General features: G+C 35.8%; 1 protein-coding gene and 1 pseudogene across 2 annotated transcripts; one reads left to right on the top strand and one right to left on the bottom strand.

Moving 5' to 3' along the window:
• Positions 1-3: 3 nt before the first annotated feature.
• Positions 4-16,334, bottom strand: LOC139820574 (luciferin 4-monooxygenase). Of its 2 annotated transcripts, none has more exons than XM_071790939.1 (7): positions 16,042-16,334; positions 4,925-5,087; positions 3,992-4,199; positions 3,424-3,754; positions 2,804-3,098; positions 1,386-1,941; positions 4-785 (listed from the first exon to the last, which is right to left on the bottom strand). In XM_071790939.1, the coding sequence occupies exons 2-7, from the start codon at positions 5,027-5,029 to the stop codon at positions 667-669; spliced, it is 1,614 nt and encodes a 537-aa protein (XP_071647040.1). In that variant the 5' UTR covers positions 5,030-5,087; positions 16,042-16,334; the 3' UTR covers positions 4-666. The 2 variants fall into 2 exon arrangements, with proteins under 2 accessions (XP_071647040.1, XP_071647049.1); XM_071790948.1 differs by having other exon boundaries at positions 4,925-5,084.
• On the top strand, positions 5,929-26,295 carry LOC139820584 (protein FAM50 homolog; annotated as a pseudogene).
• Positions 26,296-27,977: the final 1,682 nt, after the last annotated feature.

Genomic DNA, 27,977 nt, shown 5'->3' with positions numbered 1-27,977 from the left:
AGATTTCGAGATAAGCTGTCTTTATTTAAAATACCTATTATTTATTTAAAGAATTAATCGTAAATATTTTTCGAATTACTACAGAGATTCACTGGAAGGATTGATAAGAAGCTCGACTCGTATCGTCGTAAAGGAAAAAAGAAGTAGAAGTTTAGGTATTGATGAAATACGAGAACGCGCTCGCGTTTCTCGTCGACGTGTGTAACGCAACAGGTTTCTTCGCTTATTTTCGTAGCGCTGCAAGAAGAGTGATATCGTGTAATATAACTCAAAACACCCTCACGCTGTACCGTCTCGTTACATTCGGGAGGATGGAACTGGTCCACCGAGCGCTCGTATATTTAATCGGTCACGGTTGTTCAACGGTTTATTCACGAATTAATCAACGTGACAACAAGGCTGCAATAAATTTGCGTTTCTGCAACGAAGAAATCCGCGGCGCTTAATCACTCTTCCTACGCAATGAGAAGCTCGTTAACGCAGAAATATTTCTTGGTACACGCATCATGACACTTTTCTTGAGCGATTGCCAATTCGGTCTTGGCAATGTTAACAATATTACAATTTATGTACTTTGTTGATTTAATGCTTCTTTCGATCTTCATCAAGGGGGATTTATACTTGCGCTTATACGAGCGCAAATCCATCGATATGCGATTTCTATTATTACAATTTAGAAATCATTGCTCGTAGTTCGCGGCGTAGAATCTTGCCGGCAGGATTCTTCGGTATGGCATCGACAAATTGCACTCCGCCGTACAGCCATTTTTGCGGTGACAGTTGCTCTGCAAGATAAATTGAATTGCTCGGTTAATGTATGTACAGGGTCGTCGCTTGGCTTGCGTTTACTATTAAAATGTCAAGACGGGGCGGAATATTTCCACGGTCTCTCGCTGCGGCATGTATTTAAATTACAGAGACAGCGGGGATAACTAACAATTTTGCTGATCACAGTATTTAACATTATCACAATGCAATGTCGCTAATAATGCCTTTAATAATGTAACGCAATGTTAAATGCTGCTATTATATCATGCGCTCATTTCTATGCACCGTGTTTTGCTCACACATTTAAAGTATGCGACAACGCATTTGTACCGAGTTATCCTTGCAAATAATTAATTAAATTTATAATTTTTGATTAAGAATCCATGTATTTTTTTATCTGCTTTGAAGTATCTTTTTGTTTCTTATTTTTAAGTGTAAAAAATCTAGAACTAAAAATTCACTGTGATGAAAAGTCAAACGAGTATGACTTATGAAAAGAACAAAACAGCGCGCACCTGTGTCCGAGATTTCTTTATAGTCAGAATTTTTAAACAAATGATGTCTTTATGAATCTTTGCGAGGGATGCCAAAGAATCTAAGGCTGAGTGATAACTTACTTTTAACGAGTTCCTGTAGGTCTTGGGCGGTGATCTTGGCGCCGGGTTGCTTCACTACGAAAGCCACGGGAACCTCCCCGCTACGTTCGTCAGGTTTGCCGGCAACCGCGGCGTCTTTTACTTCGGGATGCGATAATAGGACGGTCTCGATCTCCGACGGCGAAACTTGATAGCCTTTGTACTTGATCAGCTCCTTGACGCGGTCGATCACGTGCAGCTTGCTTTTGTCGTCGAAGTAGCCGATGTCGCCGGTGTGAAGCCATCCGTCCTGGTCAATGGTCTGCCTGGTAGCCTCGGGGTTGTTCCAGTAACCCAGCATCACTTGCTCACCCAGGTAACAGATCTCGCCCACCTGACCAGCCTCCAGCGTCTCTTGTGTCTCGAGATCAACCACCTTGCCGAGAAAACCAGGCATGAGCAATCCGGATCCTGGAACCTCGAACGCATCGTCGTCGTCGTCGCGCCCGCTTAAACCGCTCACTACCGACAACTCCGTCATGCCGTAGCCGTTGCGAACGCACTTCACGCCGATGCGAGTCTTCACCGCGGCTATGATCTGCGAAGAAAAAGAGGAGATAAGTTGCTTTGCATCTCACCATTGTTTTTGAATTAGTTGTGCCACCATTGAACTTTTAATTCAATTAGTCTAATTAATCAATGCAAAAAAATTATCATTAACAATTTGTAAAGTAATTATCTGAGGATGTCACACATTAATGTTATCTTATAGTATTACCTTTCGAAATCTGTCACAAGTTGATTTATTTAATTAATAAATTTAATAAATCTTATAAGAAAAATTATTTTTAACTATTATTACAGAAATAGAATTTAGCAATATGAATTTTATTCAAAGAATTAACGTATATATACGGGATTCTTTCTCTTGTTTTCAGTACCCCTTTTATCCGGCCGCAATTGTTTCTCAATCACGCGGGAAACAAAAGCAACGATATCCAACTAGAAAGCGGCATTCGGAGGACATTTAAGTTCAGAGGCGTGTTTGGTTTTCGAAACTTTAAGAGCCCTCCCCTCGCCCTGTCCGCCGATAAGAGATCAGTTTCGCATTTTCCGAAAGACTCACGATTGCGAACTCGCGAGAGAGTACGGCCTTTTATTTTCTTCTCCTCCTACTCCTCCTTAGCGAGACTCCGCGAACCGGTTAAACAAAAACGAACGCGATAAAGTTACTCCCCGGGCCGTGTCTAGTGAAAATGCGACGACTCTTCGAGACTTCCTCTCGCGGTCCTTCGTTCGATTCTCTCACCGCAGCCGCGCGGCATCGAGGACTCACTTCGGCACTTAGTCCCGCCGATGGCTGCTTTTCTTGCCGTGATAACTTGGCCGAGGAGGGCTCGGTAGGTAGGGAGGGGAGGGGGGGGGAACGACAAACTTCACGATGACAGAAGAAAACTTACGTCCTTCGCAACCGGCGCCGCTCCGCAGATGAGTTCTCTCACGCTGCGAAAGTCGTACTTCTCCACCAGCGGGTGTTTCGCCAGGAACGTCAGGATCGGCGGCACGAGCGGCAGATGGGTGATCTTGTGCTCCTGCACCAGGGTCAGGAAGAGCTTCGGCTCGAAGGCGGGCATCACGATCACGGTGCAGCTCGTATAAATACCGAGTATCGTCGTGCTCATCGCGTAGCCGTGATAAAACGGCAGCAGCATCAGTATTCTATCACCCTCTTTTATATCCAAGTACTCGGGCTTGCTGCGTTTTCAAATCATATTTAAATTACAAAATCAGATTCTTGACCGTGTTTTCAAGCGAGGAAATGGCACATTATCTTTTTGGACGATTGTACACGCACAGTGTTGCGATTCAATTATAAAGTTAAAATTAGTATTAACATATATTACGGTTAAAGGTAGCTTGCAAAATGCTACTTTTGAAGTAATGGTATGGTGTTATATTTTGTGTTAAATTTAAATATCTACTGAGAAACTAAATGTTCAACGCATTTTTAATTAAATACAATACACATCAGTTTTATCGCTTAAAAATATATTAACTAATGGATGTATGTAAAACTTACCTTATTTTCGTAAAAAACGCCATTATATTTTTATGAGATAGCGTTACTCCTTTCGGCAACCCCGTGGTTCCGCTCGAACATAGAATAGTCAACGGATGCCGACTGGCGTCACCGATATCTGCGGCTTTATATCTCATGTAGTCTACACTTGGTTCGTTATTTAAGATATTCGTCAACGTACGGACGTTTGCCGTGAGCGGTTGATCGTCCAATTCTATTAGTTCCACTTTCCAGGATAATTTTGGTAGCATTTTGACGAAAAGATTTTCGGTGCGCCGAGATACAAAAATAATGCGTGGCTTTGCAATACTTAATACGTGTTGGAATTCATCTAACAATAAACACTTAAAATCAATTGGCGTTTAAGCTGAGCAGATGTTGCATGGATAACTACTTACATTATACTTTAGGTATATACTAAAAGTGAATTAAAGTTACTTGTTGATATAACATAAATATCACTTCGGAAATCATTGTTTCGTGATTACTTTTGCAAGAAAATTTAGACAATATGTACATATACATATATATGTATGCGTTAATATTAAATAGTAATTCTTTTACTTACATTCCGTATACATTGGATTGTACGGTGCTACTATAGCGCCGAGATAAAAGCTCGCGCAAACTGGTATTAACCAATTCAATCGATTTTCAGTTGCGATGCCAATTCTGTCCCCGATTTTTATCCCGTATTTTTGTAAAAAGTTCGCAAACTTCACGCTTTTCTCGAGCAGTTCTCTATATGTCATCCGATTGCCGGTTGGTCCGTCTATCTATAAAGAAATAATATCTCTTTACAATTGTCGATACAAGATATTCTACATCAGAAAGAAAAAATATCTCGTTTATGATTTACTTCATGCGTTAAATGAGTATCTTTTAAAACACACGGTATAATATGTATATTGTAAAAAAGTTATATTCGAAAATTTTATACTAAAATTTAACTACAAATATATTTTGTTTAGTTTAAAAAAATTGTAACGTTTAATAATATATAGCTACAGAAAAACTACATTATTTTTTATAATTGTGAGATATATCCCAGATAGCACACACACACAGGATGACGTCTAAAGACGTCTTTTATTGACGTTATTAAGACGCGCCATTTGACATCACTCTGCTACCTGGAATGTATAATTGATTAAATATCGCCGCGCTCTTTTCAACGACGAATATTATTATTATAAAAAAAAAAATCTTTCAAGTTTCTAGTACTTGGAGCTTAAAAGGGAATTAACATAAAAATTCGACGTGAACAGGTTAGGTCAGGTCGAGGACCAATCGTTATAATAAGCGATGCATAATGCGACAGGAAAAATTCAGAGATAGAATTCGCGAATTTCACCTCCGGCTAGCGCGCCGATGGAGTTACAAAAAAACTTTCGTTGTTTTGGCACGCTCCGTTATTACATCGCCAAATTTCGCAGGCGATCGGCCCGTAAATTGGCAATCGCTACCACGCGTTTCGTAATCACGGTATGTATGTACATACTGCATAAACACGATCGCCATTCTGGCGCAACTTGTCGAGTATGACTTCTCCCACAGATACGTTCGGCGTTGGCTGTTCCAGACGACGCTCGTATATCTTCCCCATCTTTGTAACAATGTAGAATTCGTCTGACAAGCGATGTCTTTCTACCTGCAGTTACCTACTTAAAAAAAAAGGTAAATATATATATTTTTATCAAAAAAATTTAAACATATTCTTAATATTAAATATTGAACTAATTAGTGCAGAATATAACATTTATCTAAAATTCCTACTGTTCTTAAATTGGAAAATAAGAGCACTATAATTTTAAATTAATATGTACAATTTAATATTAAAAATGTAATTAAAAGATTAATTGTAAAGACCTTCATGGATTGTTCATTTAAAATTTCTATTGAAGCTAAATCGATTATGAATATTTCATTAAAATTAATACAATCTAGATTCTTTGTTAAAGTAAAAGCTGAATAACAAAATTAATTATTCATTTCCATTGCATAAATTTATTCGTTTGTAGCGAATCGAACGATTATCGTCAGCGCGCCAAGTTACGATCGATAATACAGGAAGATTACCGCGAGAGGCGCGAGATCGCGCCACGGTCGCGCGCTTCGCTCGGCCGGCTCGGCGGCGACGGCGGCTCGGCGGGCTCGTCGGTGAACGACGCCGTTTGATTTCGCGGCTCGAATTTTTGGAGAATATTCGCAAATTGGCGTTAACAGGTATCTAATCTTACATTGAACGCCTTTTTCATTATCTATTACATCCTCCTGGAGTAAAAGCGCACGTCTCGCGCGCCGATTTCGATAGGATTGGCGCGGATCACGGTTTCATGGAAAATCGCTGCTCTCGCGTCGCCATTATCACGGTTTCGTTTTGCGTTTCTTTCCAGAATCCGGATATTGAAACGAGACGAAAGCGGCCCGGATACGAGAACGGGGAATTATCTACGCGGAGATGAGAAAACGGAAGGACGGGGGGGGGGGGGGACGAGATAACCGGGATGGGGATTGCCGCTGCGGTGAGTTATGAAGCGATACTTATTCGATACTTATTCGATATTATTTATTGATATTTGTTACGCCGCGCCGCGCCGTTGTTGTAAGTGGCACTGAGATTTCGTGACCACACAACTTCGCTTGAGCGCGATTATGGGCGTGCAATATACTTTGAATGTGCTGGCGTCACGAAAAAACCGAGAAAAATGCTATCTCGGAATTTTATAGTAAACGCAATTATAAAAGTTTATGAAGACCGTGCATGAATATGTCTCATTTCCGTATCATACTTCTAATTTTATATTTCAATTATATACGTTCTCACAAACGAATATCTACTAAAATTACAAATTATTTTCTGTATATAATTTTATGTATGTCTCCCAATCTTTCTAAAGAATTTTTTAAATCTTAAACTGAAGTACTTTTTAAAATTTTAAATATTTAGATTTGTCTTTTACAAGATGTTACATCAGAATAAATTTATCAATATAATTAGCTTTTTAATAACACTGCTTGGATTAATTGTAATAACTAAGAAGGAATAATTAATTAAAACGATTAGAGATATGATACAATATATTTTTTGAGAATTAAACAAAATTTAATATCAGCATTGAAACAATATTATACATTACGCGATTGAGGGAACGACGTCATAAAAGTCCGGCGAACGTTCTATTTCCATTAGAATGTATGGCATGGTGTTCCTCCGGCATTCAGCTGGATGTCCTTGGATATACAGGGCGGAGGGATAGATGGGAATGCGTTCTCCCCGGGGTTTATACGTAGGAGGGGGGATGCGGAGGCGTGCCATGAGTTCCACGCTGTGGCCATAATCGTGAGGAAAAAGTACGGGAAATTCTTAAATACCATCGTTCAAGTTTCTCTGTTTCCTACGACGTTCCAAGATACAATATTATTTTTTGTGCCTCGGCAAGCTTATACCTCCTTTGATAATTCCGCGCACGACATAGCTATAGAGATGCGCGATGGTAGCGATTGAATAAGGATGAATGTCGCTTTCATAACGTGCGTGATTTACATAAATTAAAATTTTTACAAGTAAAACTGTGCAAACTGCGAAATTAAAATTAGAATGTGGACTAAGTCCACGTAATTTATAGAATTTACTTTGTATATGATTTTATGTAAATGAAACAAATTATGAATTTAGTTCTGAATAGCTCGTATATACAATGTCTTAAAATTAATTATTTTATTTCCATTTTTTACAATTTTTACAAACAGATAAATAAGAATATACAATTGCTGTTTACTTTAATCCAAGATTTTTATATAATTAAGCTTGGAATATTATACACCTAATAAATGTCTAAATTGCAAATTTTTCTAGTTTTCTAGTTTTGCGAATTTTTTCTCTCTCAATCGCATTTTTTATTACTATTGATCAAAGTTTCCTTTGAAATTACAGCAACTTCTTGGCGTACATTGTTTTTCTTAAAGAAAAGATTTATATCAATAACTTAGCAATACTAGAGGGTTTAAAAAATAATGTACGTGCGAAGAAATTGTTGATATTAGCTGAAAATTTGATCACAGTAATGTGCTTGAGAGAATTTGCAAGCACAGTTTAGATACAATTATTTATTAAAATAATATTCCTTACGATTAGGTCAAAATTTAAGATTGAAATAAATAGGAGCAATTTATAAATTGTATTTTTATTCATTGATTCAGAATTAATGAGCAATAAAAATGGAGCAATTAAGTTTGCGACATTTTGTAGAATGCTGTGGTTAAGGGCACTTTAAGTTTTGCTAGGCACTTTTTGAACTTGTAAGTAAGTACTTTTCAATCTAATATCTTAAAAATTCTTGCGCTGAAAGAAAATTAAGATCTTTAGCAAGAATCTGCTCTTTAAACAACATTAATTTGCAATTGACTTTTACTGAACTTTAACTTCTGATTTTGTCGGGAGATCTCTGACTTTCGTACACTGAAAAATAAATAAATAGATGAAATGAATGAAAGAGAAAGAATAGCACGCACCCTGGTATGACTAGATTGCGAGCAAACCGACTTTCGGCGTTCCCCGCGGCATATCCACCGTATCCGCGGGAATGCCTGCGACGGTGTGCATCCGGTATCCAGCCGCTCGTCTTCGGGTATTCGCGCGGAGTGGTCAGGGAGACAGGGGACGACTACGGGCGGGGATGCGTTCTCGGGAATCGCTGAAGTGCTGGGGAATCGCTCTTCGGGGTTAGTCTAGTCGTCGACGTCGTGGACGAGGTCCCGTGGGAGGTCCTAGAGGGATGTTAAGGAAGCTTTGGGACGCTACACGGAGGAGGGGGTGAGTGGTCGAGGGCGCGTGCCACTCTGATTGTAGCGGCCATACTAGGACACTGGAGCCACATACCTACAATTCTTGGCCTCATGCGACATGCCTAGACACCCCGGGAATACTTACGATCTCCGCCGAGGTTGAAGAGATTGAATGCGAGAATGAGAGAGAATCCTACTACGTGAGAATCTTTGTTACTTTTTGTTCCTCTCGTCACGCATCGTAATTATATTTAAAAAAAAACTTGCGGCAAATTTCATACGGTCTTATCAGTTTATATCTTTCTGCGTCTTTCTTCTTGAATTTATTTCTGAATCCAAGTGAAACTGAAACATAATCTGCCCGATCTCTGTAAGCTGATTATAATAATGCACACGTCGGACTACGATGGTTAGTTTTTAACTTTAATCTCTTTAAATCCATTCTCTCTGTGATAAAACATAATATAGTTGGGTTTAAGAATACTTTCATTCGTAAAGTAAGAAAAAGAACAGAGTATTGCGATTCTTAATGCAACTACTAAAGGTAGTGACATATATCAAAAAGTTATAATAAAGTTATTAATAAGTATGTACCTCGTAATTTTGTCTGAGAAGAAGTTGATTTTAAACCCATGAAAGAATACCGCGTTCTGTTATATTTTCAATAACATGATATATAACGTGATTTACTTTAAAATCTCATTCAAAACATATCATCATGTAGTTAAATAAGCTCAGGAAATTTTACATGGAAAGTCGATTGAAGAGTCGGAGAGTCGCGGTGAATTTTTCTATCGAAAATATGCGGATGCTCGGCGTAAATCCCTCTCAAAGATGACACGCCGATAATATAAGAACAATCATCCCGATCTTCTCGTCGAGCGAATATTCTCGTGAAATCTTATCGGCGTGAAAGTTGAAAGTGTCTCGCGATTAATCGAGACGTAATAAATGCGACGAGCGCAAAACGGGGTGAGGTCCGTCTGAGCGACTGCCGATATCATTTCGGGATTCCTCATTAGAACACACTCGACTTCCGCCAGAAACAGCGCGCGCCGCGCGCCGTCGCTCTCCAGAATCGAGCGATTTCGCAGGCTGCTGCTTGCCGCGTTGAACGTAAGGCCGCGACTTAACGGAATTAACGACAGGCTACGCGCTCGGAGGACGCTTTGAGGGCGGCCGCGAGCGAGCGGCAGGGCTGCGGGGGGCGGCCCGGGGGTGGATTTTGATAACATGTGACTTTATCTGGAATTCCCCGGCGCGCAGGTAGTCTGTTTACTTAAGATAATGGCGAGGCGGAGTGCTTGGGCGTGGATAGAAGCTTGGCGGAGCGGAGGCAAAGGGATATTTCACCAGGCAATGTTGAGTCTCCGCGAGCGAGCGAGCGAGCGAACGGGTAAGACCGGAGGTATAAGAGCAGAGAGGAACGGGGATGGGAGGATGAAAGGGGATGAAGTTGAAGGTTGGAAGCGCGGGGGGATGGAGAGGGACGGCACACGCTCGAGGTGGCGAAGAGGCGTAAGGGTGCTAGAGCGGAGGGACAGGAGGGACGGGGGGCTGACGGCGAGCGAGATTCTCTCTCGGTGAGGCTACAAGAACTTCATTTTCCGAGCCATTACGCCCCGTACCACTGCGACCGTCCTGGAAACCCCCTTTACCCCCTTAAATTAATTTATATCGAAATTTTAAATGACACTCATCGGCCCGAGCAATAAATAACGTCGCCGCGACCGCCTGCGGGGTTGCGAGCTACCTTCCCTCTTCCACATCGTTTTCCGTGTCCTCTTTGTCGTTTTTTTTTTTTTCAACGAGAATCGCCGTTACGTTGGTAGATCCTTCTGTCTACAAAATTCACCGGCGAAATAGCGTGAAGATGTATCACGAAAAATCTTGGTTACGACGCACTTGAAACTCATGTCAACCTTCCCCGGACATAGCTTACATGCGAACTAGCTGCACTAAAGTGAGTCTAGATTATATTAGTCAGAACACTACATCGCTTTTTTTAGTTTTTTGCCGTAATAAATTATTTATACTTGTTTTAGAAATAAGTGTTGTGTTTTACTTTTACTTAAAAAATATAGCAGTGTAATATGAAAAACTTTAGGAATATCGTTCGTTGATCAAACAGAATCTATCTTACATTTCAAAATTATTTTCTTAATATTTTTATGTTCTTTGGTTAAAGTTCAAATGAGTACTCATTTATAGAAATATTGCATAAATTACAACGTAAACTGTAGGTGTACATGTTTTAAATGCAAAATTCTCTCAAATAAATACTAAAAAAATTTCTTTCTTTTTATCAGAATTTATTTCATATAAGTCACAAAAATTAATAGTTTTAACGAAAATGTGAATTTACAAAATAATATCTTGCTATATAGGTACGTTATTTTACTCGAAACTTTATAGAAAAAAATAAAGTTACACAGGGCTTGCAACTGATTTTACTCGCTACAAATTAAAAGCAGCACATATCACCGTTTTACGCAAGTCGTTTGACCGTCGATAAAACACGAAGTACGTTCCGCGTCGAAATCGCTGGGACGCGAAATATCGTCGGAACCGCGAGAGAGTATAGTACAGGTAAAGTGCTCGTTCGGGCGTGCGGAAAATCGGCGATAACTCGGCAGTACTTTGCGCTGACACTACGACATATTATAATGGGCCCCTTTTATAATAATCGCCGTGACGTTTTGCACAATTGGTTCTTCTGCAGAACCGGTTTGCGTGCAGAAACGTTACGCGCGCTCCACCGTTTTCCGGCTCGCCTAGTTTTGTTAACGCGGAATTTAGTTCGAAAACCACAACTGGGATCATTATTTCTAACGTGGAATCGTAACGCGGTATGATTTTTCGTGTGAAGAAATGCCGTTCAAGTGGTGCTGGAAAGGCACGACATCGTGAGCTTTAGCTTTCATTTTATAACATTTAAAGACATGGCACGACGAAAGGATTATTTATAAGAATAAGTCGCATCATGAGAAATTATTTTCTTGAATAGCGCGCGACTTTTTCGACTTATTTTGTGGTAATAATGCAATGTCATGTTAATAACAAATCTGAAATTATCCGGGTATTAAATAATAATAATAAGTAACATTCGTATAACTCTCTTGATATTCTGCAACTATATTACGTGATCGTTGATTTTTTGCAACACCATTTACATTCATGAGCTAAGAGCTACTCTGTACTAGATTTTGCATAATATCGTTAAATTTTCGTTACCAAGTCATTTTTTCCGTCGGATATTAATAATAATTCCGCGGTGAAAAATATCGTCTCGCCGGCGATGTAATATCATCGATTTGCATTGTCACGTACCAACTCGATCGATTTCTCGCGGAGATTCGCAAATGTTTGAAGAGGTCCACGCGATTTTCTGTCGCCGACGTTAACAATCCGCTTTACTTTGGCACGATTGCGTTTACCTGTCCGATGTTTGCGCATAATTATCTTTCACGAACGGCGAAGAGCGATGAGATCGCTTTGGATGCTCAGATGATTGAGAAAGTGTTAATGATGCAAAATATTGACTGCGTTTGATATTCGAGGTATATAGAATGCATTACATAGATTAGTTGTAGGCCTTGTAGTTATAAACGCAGAAAAACAATCTGGGCAACTAGCTTGAAAATATTCATTACTTTCCAGATTCATAACGTAAAAGTTGAAATCTTAAATGATTTTTAATGAGATCGATGATAACAATTATTTAATATGAGATCTATGATTAATACAATAAGATTTTATCGATTAAGACATAAACTCTTATTACGAACCGAACAGGTAATGCACACATAATATTTAACATATAATGTATATTTGCTTGGTAATCACCTGAAAATATCAGTCTGTATGTAATAACCACTCTATGTAATTAAATTATGCAATGTATTTTGTATATTTTGGCCAGTAAAGCTCAAGTTAAGAGGTTCAACGGAAAACAAGTACATAATTTATAGGCTCTAGAGCAAGAACAATATAATTGTGCAATTAATTAACCGGTACATTCATTTTCGGTATGTATGTCATGTTTTTAAGTAATCAGATAACAACTGTTCATTAACATTTAATTGCTCAAAACAAGAATATATTTTAGCTCGTTTAAAACCTATAGCACACAATTTATTTTAGAGTCTTTTCACCGCAAAAAGTTTTACCACGTTTTCGAGACTCATATCTGTTTCTACGAACTATCGAAAATTTTTATCCTTCGTCGAAAAGCCGGACACAAGACGTGGATGGCGATCGTGTTCGTAAAGTTTGATCAAGGGATATTTTCAATCTGTCTTCCACGCGATTACTCGGAGAACGCAAGCGCGCGACATGATGTTCGAAAATTATGACTGAAAGCGAGAAGTGTTTTTCGAGTAGGAAATCGTTGCACTTATGCGAAGTGCATTCTAGCGAGATGGGAGAATCTTGTCAGATGAAATTTTGTAATCGCATTATGGGAGTGCTCGTCCGTTCTCGCTCCGAGGCGTACGTCGACAATGCGACGTTTTCAGAGTCGATAATTACATCGTGCTTTTATTCCGATGAATAATGTTCGTTGCGAAAATAATTAGAAAAATATCAATGTACTCGGCTTGCGTATTCTTGGTGAAACAGTGGTGGATACGTATCCCTGTCTATTTTGCGAAACGCATTTAAATTGCTGAGATATTAATTGATTTTCACGCTTTTCTATATGATGCATATTAGTATTTATTGAATAATAGTGATTAAGGAGTGAATGCAGCATTCGATGACGGATTCTTGTGGGTGATTCGAGTCATAATAAGTTAACGAAAACTATGAATCGCATCTCAATGAAACGCATATCTAAATTATTAATGTTGAATCTCGATTTGAGCAAAACTATAAAAAACTCTGTCTCTTTCAAATAAAGTAAATCAGTTGAATTTAGAACAAACCAGAAGGAAAAGCGAATAAAAATAATTTGGTAATATTTGCAGAAACAAATGTACTATAAATTCTAAGTATGTAGTTCTTTTTTTTTAATAACATAGTGCTATACCTACGAGAATAGATTAACGAATGTTTTTGTAATTGAAAATTAATATGAATAACAAATCAAGTTAGAAGAAAATGCCATTTACGGTCAGCTGGAGCTTGATAGCCTAATAATATTTTCTATATGTGTATTTAATGCACATATTTCCATCCTGATGAACTATGCGCCGATTATTTATTTATCGGTCTTAAAACATAGCTTCCGTTGGAACGGCAAAATCTCTTCTCTCTAATTAAATTGATAATCGATTTAACTTTGATGCTATCATAAGCATCCTACTTAAATCACTGCAAAGAATTTATTGCAAAAAACATTACCTCAGTCAGGGTTCGAACCTGGGACTTCTCCCAATCCGTACATGCTTCAGTCGAATTGGTAAGATTACCCGTCGCGGATTGAGGAAGGTTCCAGATTCGAACCCTGACTGAGGTGATATTTTTCGCAATAAATTCTTTGCAGTGATTTAAGTAAAATGCTTATGAGCATTAAAGTTAAATTGATTATCGATTTAATTAGGCGGAGGGGATTTTATTGTTCCAACGGAAGCTGTGTTTTAAGATCGACAAATAATCGGCGCGCAGTTTACCAGGTTGGAAATATGTGTATATTAAATACACGCAGAAAATATTATTAGGCTATCGAGATCCAACTCCATAAGTGGCATTTTCTTTTAATTTGATTTGTATATCATGATAGTCATGTTATTCTTAATATTTAATATGAATAATTTATCGATATCACATTGGATATCGGACAATCGAAAAGTAATATTGTTCGTATTTTCTATACGATTTTCTACGATTTCTTATACATGAAATATAAACTTATATAAAATTTCAATGTCATGAGACTTTAAGAAATTAAAGCTTTTATATTTTATGTTACTTTATTTTATTCGACTTTATATTGTAATTTTTTAATTTACAATATATTGTATGTTACAATATATTGTAAAATTTTAATTTACAATATCTTTAAACCTTAATCTTAAAATTTGATTAGGTAGGAAATGTCATATCTTTGATTTCGAGAAAAAAAAATAGGATTCAATATCACGTGATGCAATTTATTGCGCCAAACAGCACGAATATAAACAAAATACAAATAGTTTCATGGTGTTAAAGATAATGTAAGGAAAATTATTTGACTGTTATATTAATCTTTTTTCTGAATTTTATATTCTGTTTTATACATACATATATTGTTATTTTTTACGCCATTATAGCGCATTTTTATTATCTATTCACTATAAATAAACATTTTTGTGCAATATACAATATATTCGATAAGAATACAAGTTTATAATAAATTTTCTGATTACGGAATGTTATCAAAAAGTAAAAAATTTTTTTAATTTTAGTAAAAAAAAATATGCAATAAAGAAAATTTGAGTTTTAAAAAATATAGGAAAATGTGATTTATCTTCATATATGTATTTCACGATAAAGCTATCTGACCATTGACTATAGTTACTACATAGTTACGATTTACGACGTATGATATAGGATGATTTTATGAGATATAGAATATTTTTCTGACTTCAATATTACATGTTTGCAAGCCTTTATCAAACTGATAACAAGTTATCTGTTGAAATCTATCTATTGAATCTATTTAAAGAATTTGCATATGGGTAAAAAACGCAAAAAGGAGAAGAAGAGAGGAAGGTAATGCTATTACAAAACAACTAAGTGTAAGAAATAAAACTTGAAATTTGAAGACAGAGAAACGATATATAAATTTATTTAAATTTTCATATGTTATCTTGATTTCAATAAGAAACAAGAAATCATGAGGTTTGTTACGTATTATTGTTGTTTAAAGTGTAAAATGTCACGTACGATATAGAATTTTATCTTTTTTGAAATGTGTTTTAAAAGAAGTCAGGCTTTCTATTTAATCACAAAAATGTGACGGGATTTTTTTTTATTTTTAAACTTTCAACAAAGAGAAACTAAAAAAAAATACTTAATGGAAGTTTGTCGTAAGAATTATATTATACGTTATGTAAAATTCTTTAATTATGTGTAAAAAGTAATAAATAAACTTTAATATGATTGATCGTCAAATTTTATATTTTGAACTTAGAAGTTACAAAACTTTAAATTTATCATGATTCAAAAGTTGCATTAAAAAATTTAATACCTCGAAATCATAATTACGGAATCCTGCCTTGAAACTTTACTAATATCCATGCCTTAGATAATATTAATTTGTCAACCGATCAAAATAGATTTATTCGCTTTGTGACACTTCGCTGCTGAACAATAGAATGAATAGATCTATTTTTTTCTGAGTCATGGCCATATATGCGTTACACATGACTCGGACAATTTATGTTAAGCATAAGCATGGAAAATTTTGAAATAACAACAAATATTCGCGTATTTTCTGTGTATTTAGACAAAATAATTTCTTAATCAATAAAATAAAATAAAATATGCTAGTAAAATTTGGTCAAACATGTTGGAAAGTCTTTTTGTTCTATTATAGCAGAAAGGCTACATTATTATTGCTGTAGCAATAGTGAACATTAAAATAAGACGTGTTTTAAATCATTGATGTTCACGTGATTATGATGTGTTTAATTATTTATAAAATGCTTTTATTTTATAGATATGTAATTTGTCGTATTTCATAAATGTTTTGTTTGCTGCAATTTGCTTTCATTTGTTGTACTCTGGTAGATAATGTCAGGATATTTTACATTTGCATAAACTTTCTTTGTTTCATGCTATAAATTTATTATTATGAAATTATTTCTGAATAAAAATAAAATAATAATTAGCGTAGGATTTTCTTACCAGTTGCTGGGCTCTTGCTAGTCGTGAAGGTCAGGCGAGTTCTCTTTTTTTATACAACAGTAGAAATTTATTGCTTGAGCGGTTTTATTGATATCGAAATGGTTAGGTTATGTTTTATCACACAGCTCTTTTTATCACAAACTTGCGCGTACAAAGTATTAATGTAGTTATGACTAAAAAATATTAAATAAAAATAACGCAGCGCTTTATCGAGAGATTGTGTGACAGACTAGCGTCGTGTCTTTTGTGAGCAGACGCACTGAAAACGAGTGTCGCGCGCTGTGAGATTATCTCATACTATTCGTCAGGGTCAATTGTCGCATACTTTATATCGTGTATCCGGTTGTCGCGCTGGTGGGAGAAACTCACTCCACTCGAATCAGAAATTATCGCATCGAACTTTGAAATATAAATATCTTTTTTTATGTATAAGCAATTTTCTTACGTTCGCACGCGATGACTATGCGTATTTAGCGATGCATTTTCTTGGAGCACATATGTCTGAAACATTAATAATAATATACGATTGATTTACTTGTTCTTACTTAGAAAATTATGCTCGATAAGCATTTCTCCTTTCTGAATTTTTACAGGAATAACATATGCACCAGCGATAATATGTGTAATCAATTGTATTTTAAGATGCTATTATACTATAAAAGTATCGGACTTTGTGCAAATATATCACATATGTAACAATCCGTTCGGTATATATAAATCGTCCACTTGTCTAACAATGCATTTTGAATAGTAATGTAGCCAACAAAATTCCTTTTTTACATCTTCGCTCAAATATTTAGATATTAATATAAAAAACGGAAGTTTTTCGCAATAATTTATTTTTAGATACAACTATCTTTCTATTTTTATTCTGTAATGCAATGTAGAACTTGCTCAAAAAATTGTTTTTTGAGATTGACTTTATGACATTAAAACCAAGATTTCATAAATAATTCATAGACTTACGATCACAATCTAGTAATACATTTTTCAATGTTGCTTTTACATCGTACAAATGTACGATCGATACAATTATGTTGTTGATACAAATAAAAAATAAATATGTTATTTTTAATGATTTATATTATATTAGTGTTATCAGATATATTATTTTTTAACATGTTATTTTTTTTATTATAAAACCATTTATAACACATATTAAACAATAATAAAGTTAATACGTAAAAATTATTTTGAAAAATTTGATTACTTCAGTGTCGTGAGGTCAATCTTAATTAAAAGACAATTATTGTGTATTATACAATGTAAATGATTTTTATTTCGTCTGATATTAAAACAGCGAACTGAGGGAAGATATTATATTCCAGCGTCTGGAGAGAACTCTACGAATATTACATTGTTCCGCGAACACGGTGTCTAATTGGGGAAAGCATTGCTACTTTAAATTCAAGATATTAAAGACGTTATATATGCCGACAGTAACGAGCGCATATTTACATATTAACTAAAAAATCTGTCCGAATTAATATGCAAGAACTTATGTCGCAAAGGTTCAACGCGTAACGTAATCTGCTTTCGCAAACTGAATTTTCCTACCGTCTGTGACTCTGGTCATGAGAGCTGCCTATTAATCTTTTTTAATAATTTATTTCTTATGTTAGATTTCGATAACAATTTATGTTAAAATTGCACTTGTGCTCTTCGGCCGCTTTTTTAATTTTTAATGTGTGTTTTGTTTGTACATATTTCTAACAATTTGAAAATGAATATCAAGTGCCGATTGCTGCTCAAAGGAGATAATTTGAATAAGTTTATAAGTATAAGCGTGATACAAATATAATGAAGGAACAATTTATAATTGAGTACGGTTTTATGACAAAAAAAAAACACGTTAAATAATGTCTGATAACACTAATATAATATAAATCATTAACTCTTAGCTGGCACACTTCACCAGAATCACATAGCTGGCACTCTGGGACCGTTTCAGACCCCACCACTAAAATGCTTGCTGCGAGGAAGCTATTGATTTTTTTTACTTAAAAAAATTGCAAGATAGTCTTCGAATGTTGTTTTAACAAATGTCATAGGTTATTTTGATAAAATGTAATATTAAGTATGAATAAAATTGAAGAACGTAAAAGAAAACGAAAAAATTATTGTTTTCACTCAAAAATTCATAACTTTTCTACTTTAACTCTTCCATTTTTTAGTACCATTTTCGTACTATAGGGAGGCTTAAATTAGAGCTGAACTAGGCTGGGGCGTTTGATACCCCACAGTACCAGCTAAGGGTTAAAAATAACATATTTATTTTTTATTTGTATCAACAATATAATTGTATCGAGCGTACATTTGTACGCGATGTAAAAGCAACTTTGAAAAATTATTACTAGATTGTGATTGTAAGTTCTATGAATTATTTATGAAATCTTGGCACGGAAAAAAAAGGATTTGCTACTATACGGACGACTAACATTTTTTTGCTGCAAGAACTAAGTAATTTTGCAATAATAGCAAAACCTTTTGCTGCAATAGCAAAGTTCAGCAAAACTGTTGGCTATTGCAACAAAATGTTTTCCTATTATTGCAAAATTAATAAGCTCTCGCAGTAAAAAATGTTAGTTGTCTCATATTTAACAAATAGATATGCTGTTACAGCAAAATCTTTTTTTTCCGTGGGTTAGTCTTATTTTTACTTTGACTGCTGTCGCCTACAATACACACATAATTCGATCGCAAATTGAGGATAATAAGCGTTGATATTGAAATATCATAGATCAAGGCCTACTCAATCGCTTATCGACTCTACATGGCAGTCGTTGTCGTTGCGTCGAATTAAAGACGAAGAATCATGCCGGTCGGTTTTATTGCCTGAAATCTCTACCCCTCAACGTCGGGTTAACAACCGACCCTGCAGTATAACCGGGGGTCGAAAGAGTGCACTTGAACGGTACTGTTGTAAAGTTAAAAGCATTGTTCCACCATGCTGGCCGTCCTTTAGAGGAAAGATACACTCGACTGTGAGATAGAAGACGAGGGGGTCGAAACCGGCACACGTTCCAGCAATGAATTGCATTTTTCTCGACGAATTCTTCGCATACGTACATACGAATTACGCGGGAATGACGGGCGCTTTCGGTACTTTTCGGCCGGATTTTTGTCGTTAAAGCGTTTTCCATTTCGCATCACGTTGCCAACGGGAGAATCTCGAAGTGCGCATGGTAGACAATGCAAATGTTTCTACTTTGTTACAATGTTTTTATGTCATAATGCAATTTTTTATCAATTTTTATAAATTTGCCTTTAAAATGTTTTCCATATTTTTTCTGGCATATTTTATAATATGCCAGAAAGTAATGTCGTTGTTAAATAAAAAAATAATTATGTATCGTATTATATTAAACTATTACGTAATGTAATGTAAAATATGTAGAACGAAAGTAAGGTAGAATGCAATGTACTCTGAGTGAAATGGTTAATTGAAACGAATGGATATTCTGGCGCTGAATAAAATTTTAGGTCATAAGAAATTAACGAATACATTTTAAGCCCATAATGGCACATTAAAATCCTTTGTCCTTTTAATGGGCCAATCAATGTAGATAGAGAGAGAAAGAGAGAGAGGGGGGCGAGGGGGAAAGAGATAGAAAGGGAGAGGGAGAGAGAGAAAGGAAGAGTAAAATAATAATATCTTAACTTTCGCATATTTAAAAGAGGAAAAAATGAACGCAAAGCATTACATGTATCTTTTCTGTCTGCATACTTATCGTTATTTTATCTCAGATATAAATAACGTATCTACATATCTGTTTAAACCAGACAGTAGTCGTTAACTAAGAAAATAACGTTGAGAAAATATTTTAAAATTATAACGGGTGGTTTCTAGTCATTGTATTGTCCGCTGCGTGGAAGCTCGCTACTCAAACAGAATGTTCCACGATTTTACGTACATTTCAACTCGATTAGCTTCGCGGCAGCGTATCGGTCTCATAACGGGTCGTTGGCATCGATGACAAAGTTTTCGGGGTTGCATTAGCATTCGTTCCCTCGCTGGCGGCGACGGTGGCGGCGGCGGCGGCGGATGCCTGGGCTCGTGTGTAAACTCGGTGCCCGGAGGGCTTGCTTTGTTACAAGCCGCAGACCTCTGATACCGTGGCATACTTCATCGCCGAGTATTTCGAATACTCTTGGCATGATGTAGTTACACGCCCGACCTGGGGAAGATCACATTCTCCAGTTCCGGGCCCGGAGCTTAACTCCACAGTCTTAAACCCCCGCTGCTGAGCGTTCTGGCGGACTTATTCAGGCATCCCCTTCGAAATGGCCGAGCTCGTGCACGGCAGGAGAGAGAGAGAAAGAGGGAAGGAGAGAGAGAGAGAGAGAGAGAGAGAGAGGAGAGGAGAAGAGAAGGAGAGGGAAGAGGAAGAGAGAGAAACTATCTCAGTTTTCTCGGTTGCGTTAAATTCTTCGCGCACGACGAAAAAGACGGGCAGCCAGCAGAAATAAAAGATGTGCACGCGCATGACATCCTTCTCGGATTATTCGGCAGCGTTCCTCGGCAGGAACCTCCGGCGAATGTTGAATTATTTAGGTGAAAAGTCAGCTAGAAGAGTGAGGCTAGAAGGGCCCGCGTGGCATATTAGCTACGATCTACATTGTAAGGCATCCAGTATCAGTTGAATACGGAGATGCTCCAAGATCGACCTCGTTTTAGTTCATTATTATTTCTTTTTCTATTTCCTTTTCTTTTTCTTTCTTTCTCTATTTCTTGTTGTACGCACGTATATATATTACAGCATGTTACAAACCTATTAGAATATTATATATTTTTCTTTACCTAAGAAAAACCTACGTAACGATTTTTCAGCTTTAATAAAATCTAGCTTCTTTAGCATAAAAGCTGCAATAGTTGTAAAGTACTTATGCGCGTAAAGATATAAATTGTATGAATATATAAAGTGATGAAAATTTATATGAAAATTACGCAACAGAGTGTAAAGGGAAATAGAGCAAAGGTTACAAACTCCCGCTTTCCGTTAAATTATCAGGTTTACCTAGACACACATTATCTTATCTTATAGCTGTGTAAACAGACACGTCTCATTGCAAAGAACATAGCAACAGATTTTAGATAATATAAGTATAAGCAATAGATTTCTTTTATAAGGCTTTATTTATTCTGATTTTTGAAAATATTAAATACATCTCTATTTGTTATATATCGATATTTTTAATTCATACGTATTCGGAAAATGCAGGAAAGAAGCAATTTTGTAAATTAATTTTCAAGTTTGTAAAATTTAGTAACAAAATTTCTCTTTAACCCTATTCGCTCCAACCATGCCTTTCGTGTCCCACGAATTTCTAACAGTCGTTTGTTCCGGAAAACAAATGATCGTGGGAGAATCTCCTCCACGCCGGAAAAAAGTTATTGTGGCAGGGAACCTCAGGTAAAAATTTCAAAGTCCTAGCTCATTTACTCTCGAAACGGGGAACAATCAAAATCTCGGTGGGACACGAAAGTGCATGGTTGGAGGATTACGTCAGTGTTGTGTGAAAGGTAAATGAGCATTTTTTTCGATAAAAATGTATTTTTGTGTATAATTTAACCATATTTAAAATATTTTTGTCGTTAAAAAAAAAAATTAACATTCCACAGAGGTCTATTATGGCTCAGAGGCAGGTGGAAGCGGTGGGGAGGAGCTACGATTATAAAAAAAAATTAATTTTTTTACATAAAAAATATCTGTCACACTTCAAATTCGCCTTTTCTTATTCAGAAATTCTTTTTCTAGCATTATTTAAGTCTTTAAAGTCCTTCTGTACCATTTAAAAATTACCAAATTTGCGGCGACGAAATTTAGTATTCCTATTTAATTAACAATTATCTCATATTTTTTTTCTCATTTGCACTACTTTTAGCTTTAATTTGCGTTTTGGTTCATTAAGCTTCGTCAATTTGTTCGTGAGTTATGATTTTTTAAGTAAAACGAGTCGTAACGTGTGTTTGTCAACATATAATTGTTGTAAAAAAATATTTAAATAAATTATTTCCAAATGTTCTTTACATTGATTTTTAGTCGAAGGTACAAAGATATTATAATAATTTTTGGGGAATTTTTCAAAGCTATTAACATTATAAAAAACACGTGGGACTCGAAAGTGCATGGTTGGAGGATTATTGGGGCGAAAAAAACGTTGGAGTGAATAGGGTTAATTTCAGGTTGTAAACTTAACTTTAATTGAATTTTAACTTGAGAGAACAAAAGAACAGGTAAAGTGAAAAAGTTTTGAGAAAGATGGCATACGTACAATAAAATTTTCGCTAAGAAAATATCGACTTCTAATCGATGAGAGTTCGCAGGTAACAGAAAATACGGAAAATCTGTTAATATTCATTTTTTTTCTCGTTCATAAGAAAGATAATCCGCACAGATACGTAACCGCGAATAAATTGTCTGTTGTCGATGAAGTTAGACGTTAATCGATTTTTCATATTTGAAATTGAAGGACTGCCGGGTTTTTTGACTCTTGCGGAATTTATCGAAAACGTACGCGATCGCGAAGGGCAAGGCGATATATCACTGCCGCTTTCCTCGTTCAGGGGTGTGCAGTTACTCTCATCGCATCTTTCTGCATTCGACAACTGTCAATCGGCGCATCGCGACGTAGATTTGTAGCACTTTGACGGATTTTTCGCGCGGACGGGCCCGTCAGTGCCGCGACGCGACACTTCGTTGATTGCAAACAGAATCGTGGTTATCGGGGCAAAAAGTAAGTCCGCATAATTACGCTTTCGTGGCTTTTATTTACGGGCTACATGCGCTTTCTAGATAGGACATGACGTAGCATAATAAAACGGCTTCATCAAATACTAAATGATCTCGAAAAAGTCGACTCAAAATTTAAAAACAGAATATACTGTGACATTTTGTATATATATATCGGAAGAGTAAATAATTTCAAGTAAACTTGAGATATTCTACTTATTTACAATACTTTTTTTTTAAATTATTTATGTGTGTGTGTGTGATTTATGATATTTATTAACTCAAACGTTAATACGTATGACAATTTGTTGTCATTATATGTTATTATATGTTAATAATTTATGTTGAAATTTTTCGCACTTTATTCTCGAGAGACTTTATTAAAGGAGACGTTTCTCACTGTAGCGAACCTTTGATCTTTCTTCGAAATTTTCTCGAGTTGGCAATCGAAAAGTGTGATATCCTCCGCTATCGCGGAGCCATACCAATTCAATGTTTATCCCTGGATGTCGCGGTGAATTTGCCGAAGTCCGATAGCCTGCCGATGAGACAACGTTCTTCACGGTCGAGCGGACTGCCACCGCGAATTAAAGCTTGAGCGCGGCTAAAGTTCCCTCGGCCGGTTGACTCAATCGCGTACAAACTTGACCCGCGTTCTGTGTAATGCCAACTCCGAGTTAAGGAAACCGCTGAATACCTGCACTTCTCTAGATAGGGACGTAGATGTTTCGCTTAATCCTCACATCATCCGTATTGCCGAGCAGCCGAATTTGAAAGTAATATATACCTATTAGCGTATCATTTCGAAAGTGTCACGACATTTTTATCCGAAGATTCCATTTATTTTATATATAATTTTTCCCCAATCCGTCTCCTATAGCAAAATTCTTGATCAGGCGCAATCTTTTTTTAAGCATGTCCGATCCTCGACTTACTAAGGTTTTATTAGCGCTGGGAGGGAAGTACAATTGCGGAATCGTTAGTTCCGCTCGTGCCGATGCTGCATTAATCATCCGTGCCTATTCTGGTGTCGCGCCGAAACCCATTTCATTTACGGCAACGTGCGTTCGATTTATTTACTGTTTATACTACGTTTACGTGAGTGTTTATACATACAGGTTAATAACCTATTATATTATTTTTTTTATTGACAGCAGGGAGCTGATACTGAGATCAAGGAGCCTGTTCACACGAGGCGTTTCTGCCGTGCGATTGCGGCCGCGCGTTAACGTTTGCACGAGCCGCACGCTGTCGCGAGGTATAAGGTGCGACAACGCGCGCATACGCGCGTACGCGAAACGGCAGTAACACCGTAATCGTGCCGGCGATATACTGAATTGAAAATTGAATTGCTTCGTGCTTATCCCGAGATTTCGTATCCCTACATCGTGTTACCACCGCTGCCGGAAAAGAAGGTTCTCTACGCTTGGCAGAAAGTGACGACTGACACGTTCGATCCCGACTTCGTTGATCGCAGAAGAGCTGGACTCGAGGTACGTTTCCGATTTGCAATTATAACAGTATCGTGCGATGAATGTTGTACCCAATTATAACCTCAAATGAAGTTGTGCACGTTGCTAGTATTCTGATTATACAATACATTTTTACTTTGTAGAGGTATTACATATTGACAGCAGAGAGCTGATACCGAGGAGATCAAGGAGCCTGTTCACAGGTATATATTGACGGCAGGGAGCTGATGCCGAGGAGATCAATCTCGTTTACGCGCGAAGGAATTATCGTATAAGAGTTAGAAAAAGATAAAAATATTGTATTTTATGTATTTTATGCTTTTATTTTATTAAAGCATGTATTTTATGCTTTGATAGAAGGAACGTGAAAAAGAGCAGGAAAAGGAAAGAGCACTAGCGGCGAAGCAGACAGGAAAGAACAAACAGAAGAGACAGATTCAAGCTTTGTCTTTTAATCTGGACGAAGACGAAGATGAAGCTGAGATGTCTTCTGACGAAGACAATGCCGAAAAATCCCCGCAGTCAGAAAATGTGCAATTTGATGGCCCTGCGATTAAGAAGATTTAGAAAAATCCAGATGTAGATACATGTTTTTTGCCAGTAGGGAAAGGGACGAGGAGGAAAATAAACTTAGGGAAGAATTGAGACAAGAATGGGGTAGAAAGCAGAACGCGTTGAAGGAAGAAGAAATTGAGATCACATTCAGTTATTGGGGTGGATCTGACCATCGTCGGAGTGTTATAATGAAGAAAGGTGAATGTCTCAGTGGTTTAGAGAACGTTTAAGTTATTAAAATACTCCAGTGTCACTTTTGGAGTAACATTGGCATGATATATAATGTTCTGCTGCATAAATTAAATTTTCACACACAGGTAATTCTATCTATTAGGTTCTTCAGAGATGTTTAGAAGTTCTGAGGCGTGAATTCAGCGAGCTTAAAACAGTAATGGCAGATCAGTTAATGTATGTCAAGGAGAATCTTATATTACCGCACCATTATACGTTTTACTGCAACTATAACTGATTTTATTGTAACTAAGGTAAATATACTAAATGATAAAACTTATGAAGCAATATTACAATGTTGGCATGTTATTTTAATGTATGTAATATTGCGATTAGGCACGAGGAAAGAGCGGGCCTCTGTTCACATTTGACGTTCACGATGATATTCGTATTATGCACGATGCTTCTGTCGAAACCGAGGAATCACATGTCGGAAAAGTTTTACTTAGGTATTTATTATTAAAAGAATACTTTGTATAATTCTCTTTTATGTTTTTCTCATTAGATCATGGTACGAGAGGAACAAACACATTTTTCCAGCGAGTAGATGGGAACCTTTTTGATCCAACGAAAAGTTACGACAAGTATACAGTGTCGGATAAAAATAGGAAGAAAGCTAAAATCTGATCTTAGATTCAACGAATTGTCCAATTTTGTTTAAAGGATTCAGATTCAAGGACTGTAAATATTATAACCAGATAAATAACTTTGTTTCATCGTACAATTGATTTATTATAAAATAGTTGATTATATATATATTATAATCTATTTTATAATTAATATATATTAGCTACATTGTATTTTTAAGGACTGTGATTTTAATTCATTCAGTTATGTGATAATATTTAATTCATTTACTCGATTATGTAGCTCTACTAAATAGTTAAGTTTTCGCAAACATTTGGAGGGAAAATAAAAATACATGAATAGTTTAATGACTTGAATATAATAATTACAATATGAAAATACAAAACCATACTTTAATTCATTCCGATAACAATCAGAAACAGTATTAAAATATTAATCCATGATCAGATCCTCTAACAGAAATCTATTTACAAATATTAGATGTATCATCTCTTGTCATTTCTTGAACATAACTGTACAAAAATAAATATATACAATTATATCGATTATAATCACGTATTAATATTCATAGGTTTGATACAAGTTGGATCCATGTATGTAATATTTTCGGGAAAATGGTCCATTATAATAAACTTTTTCTTAGTCGATCTGTTCAAGCAGTCAAGGAATCCGAACCAATAAATAACTAGTCCAGACCCGAATCTGTTCCAGTAGTTTCCAGTTTCGCACCGTTTTATATTCTTCATGTGTTTTAATACATAAATAATTACTTATTTGAAAATTTAATAATTAGTGGATAAGGAATAATCACATTGTCAGGTAAATTTTTTATTTAAAAAATAATAATTGGTTTAATATAAATAATTTAATTATTGCAGATAAACATGATTTAAAAAACATGTTAATGTTATATATATGTATATATACGATATATATGTGTATTTATATCCACTTAACATAGAGAATTGCAAGAATAACATTAAATATAATAAATACGTATTTAATCAATACATATTTAATAAATTTCAAAAATAGGAGACAATAGTTCTATATTATAACTATTATTACATTTAATGTTATAGCGATTCTCTATATAATACGAATATAAATACACATATATGTATATTTGTAAAAAATAAGAGGTTTTATATATATATATATTTTATATATATATATATATATATATATATATATAAATTTAATAAAAATTTAATTAGTTGTTATTGTCAATTTGTAAATAATTAAAAAATAAAAAATGGAAATTTTTTGCCGATACTTGCTTATCACTACAAAATGCATGATATCAGTACAAAATTACCTTTTTCAAAAAAGGTAAAAAAAGGCGCCAAGTACACGCGCAATGTATGTTGTAAATCTAAAAATCTAAAATGGTAGTAGCTTTATTTCTTTCTAACAAAATAATTCACAAAATTTCGTTACCTAACTCAACCCAAGTGATGATATATGTATAGTAGCTTTATTTCTCCCTAACAAAATAATTCACAAAATTGCGTTACCTAATTCAACCTAAGTGATACGTATTTCAAAAAAAGATGTGAAATCTTTAAATTGCGCCAATTGCAAAGAGAATATATACACTTTAAAAAATAATTTTGCAACTACTTTTAAAAAATGAAACAAAATTGTGTTACCTAACTCAGCCCAAGTGGTATGTATCTTTGTATTCCTGAGAATTTCTATCAACCCAAGTGGTAGTAATTTTAATTCTCCTTGATAAAATTATAATATTACAAAGAATTATTTTAATCACAAAGAATTAAAGAGGTAACATTATAAAATAAAAATATTTAATTAAAATAAAATAAATAAATTTTTCTTGTAAAAAACTTGGCGCTGCTTTTTTAAGGTCAACCCAGACAAACTTGCATAGGTGCATAAGCATATGCATAAAGAGATGGATTGGTCTATTTCCTTTTGCACATATACATGTAAACCAATCAATTTCTTACGCTTATGTTTATGCGCTATGCAAATTTGTCTGGATAAGAGCCTCCGCACAAGACTCTCGTATGATAGCGTAGCGTAACGTAACGTGGATTAACGCACAAGAAACGTATCGGTTAGAGCCTCCGCATAAAATTTTCGTATGGTAACGTAACGTAGATCAACGCACAAGAAACGTATTGACGTATAAAGCGTCATCTACAATGGCAGCAGGAGTATACAGTAAGACGTAAGCAGTAAGTTATTGACTAATGGGATTTTTACAATTCAAGAATAATCGACTGTGATTGGTCAATAGAATAGCTTACTGCTTACGTCTTACTGCATACTCCTGCTGCCATTGTAAACGACGCTTAACGCCGTATATAACCGATACGTTTCTTGTGCGTTG

The sequence above is a fragment of the Temnothorax longispinosus genome, chromosome 1, assembly GCF_030848805.1.
Source record: "Temnothorax longispinosus isolate EJ_2023e chromosome 1, Tlon_JGU_v1, whole genome shotgun sequence".
NCBI classification, from domain to species: Eukaryota; Metazoa; Arthropoda; class Insecta; order Hymenoptera; family Formicidae; genus Temnothorax; species Temnothorax longispinosus.
Note: the sequence above shows the minus strand (reverse complement) of the source record. Positions and strands in the feature narration are given on the sequence as shown.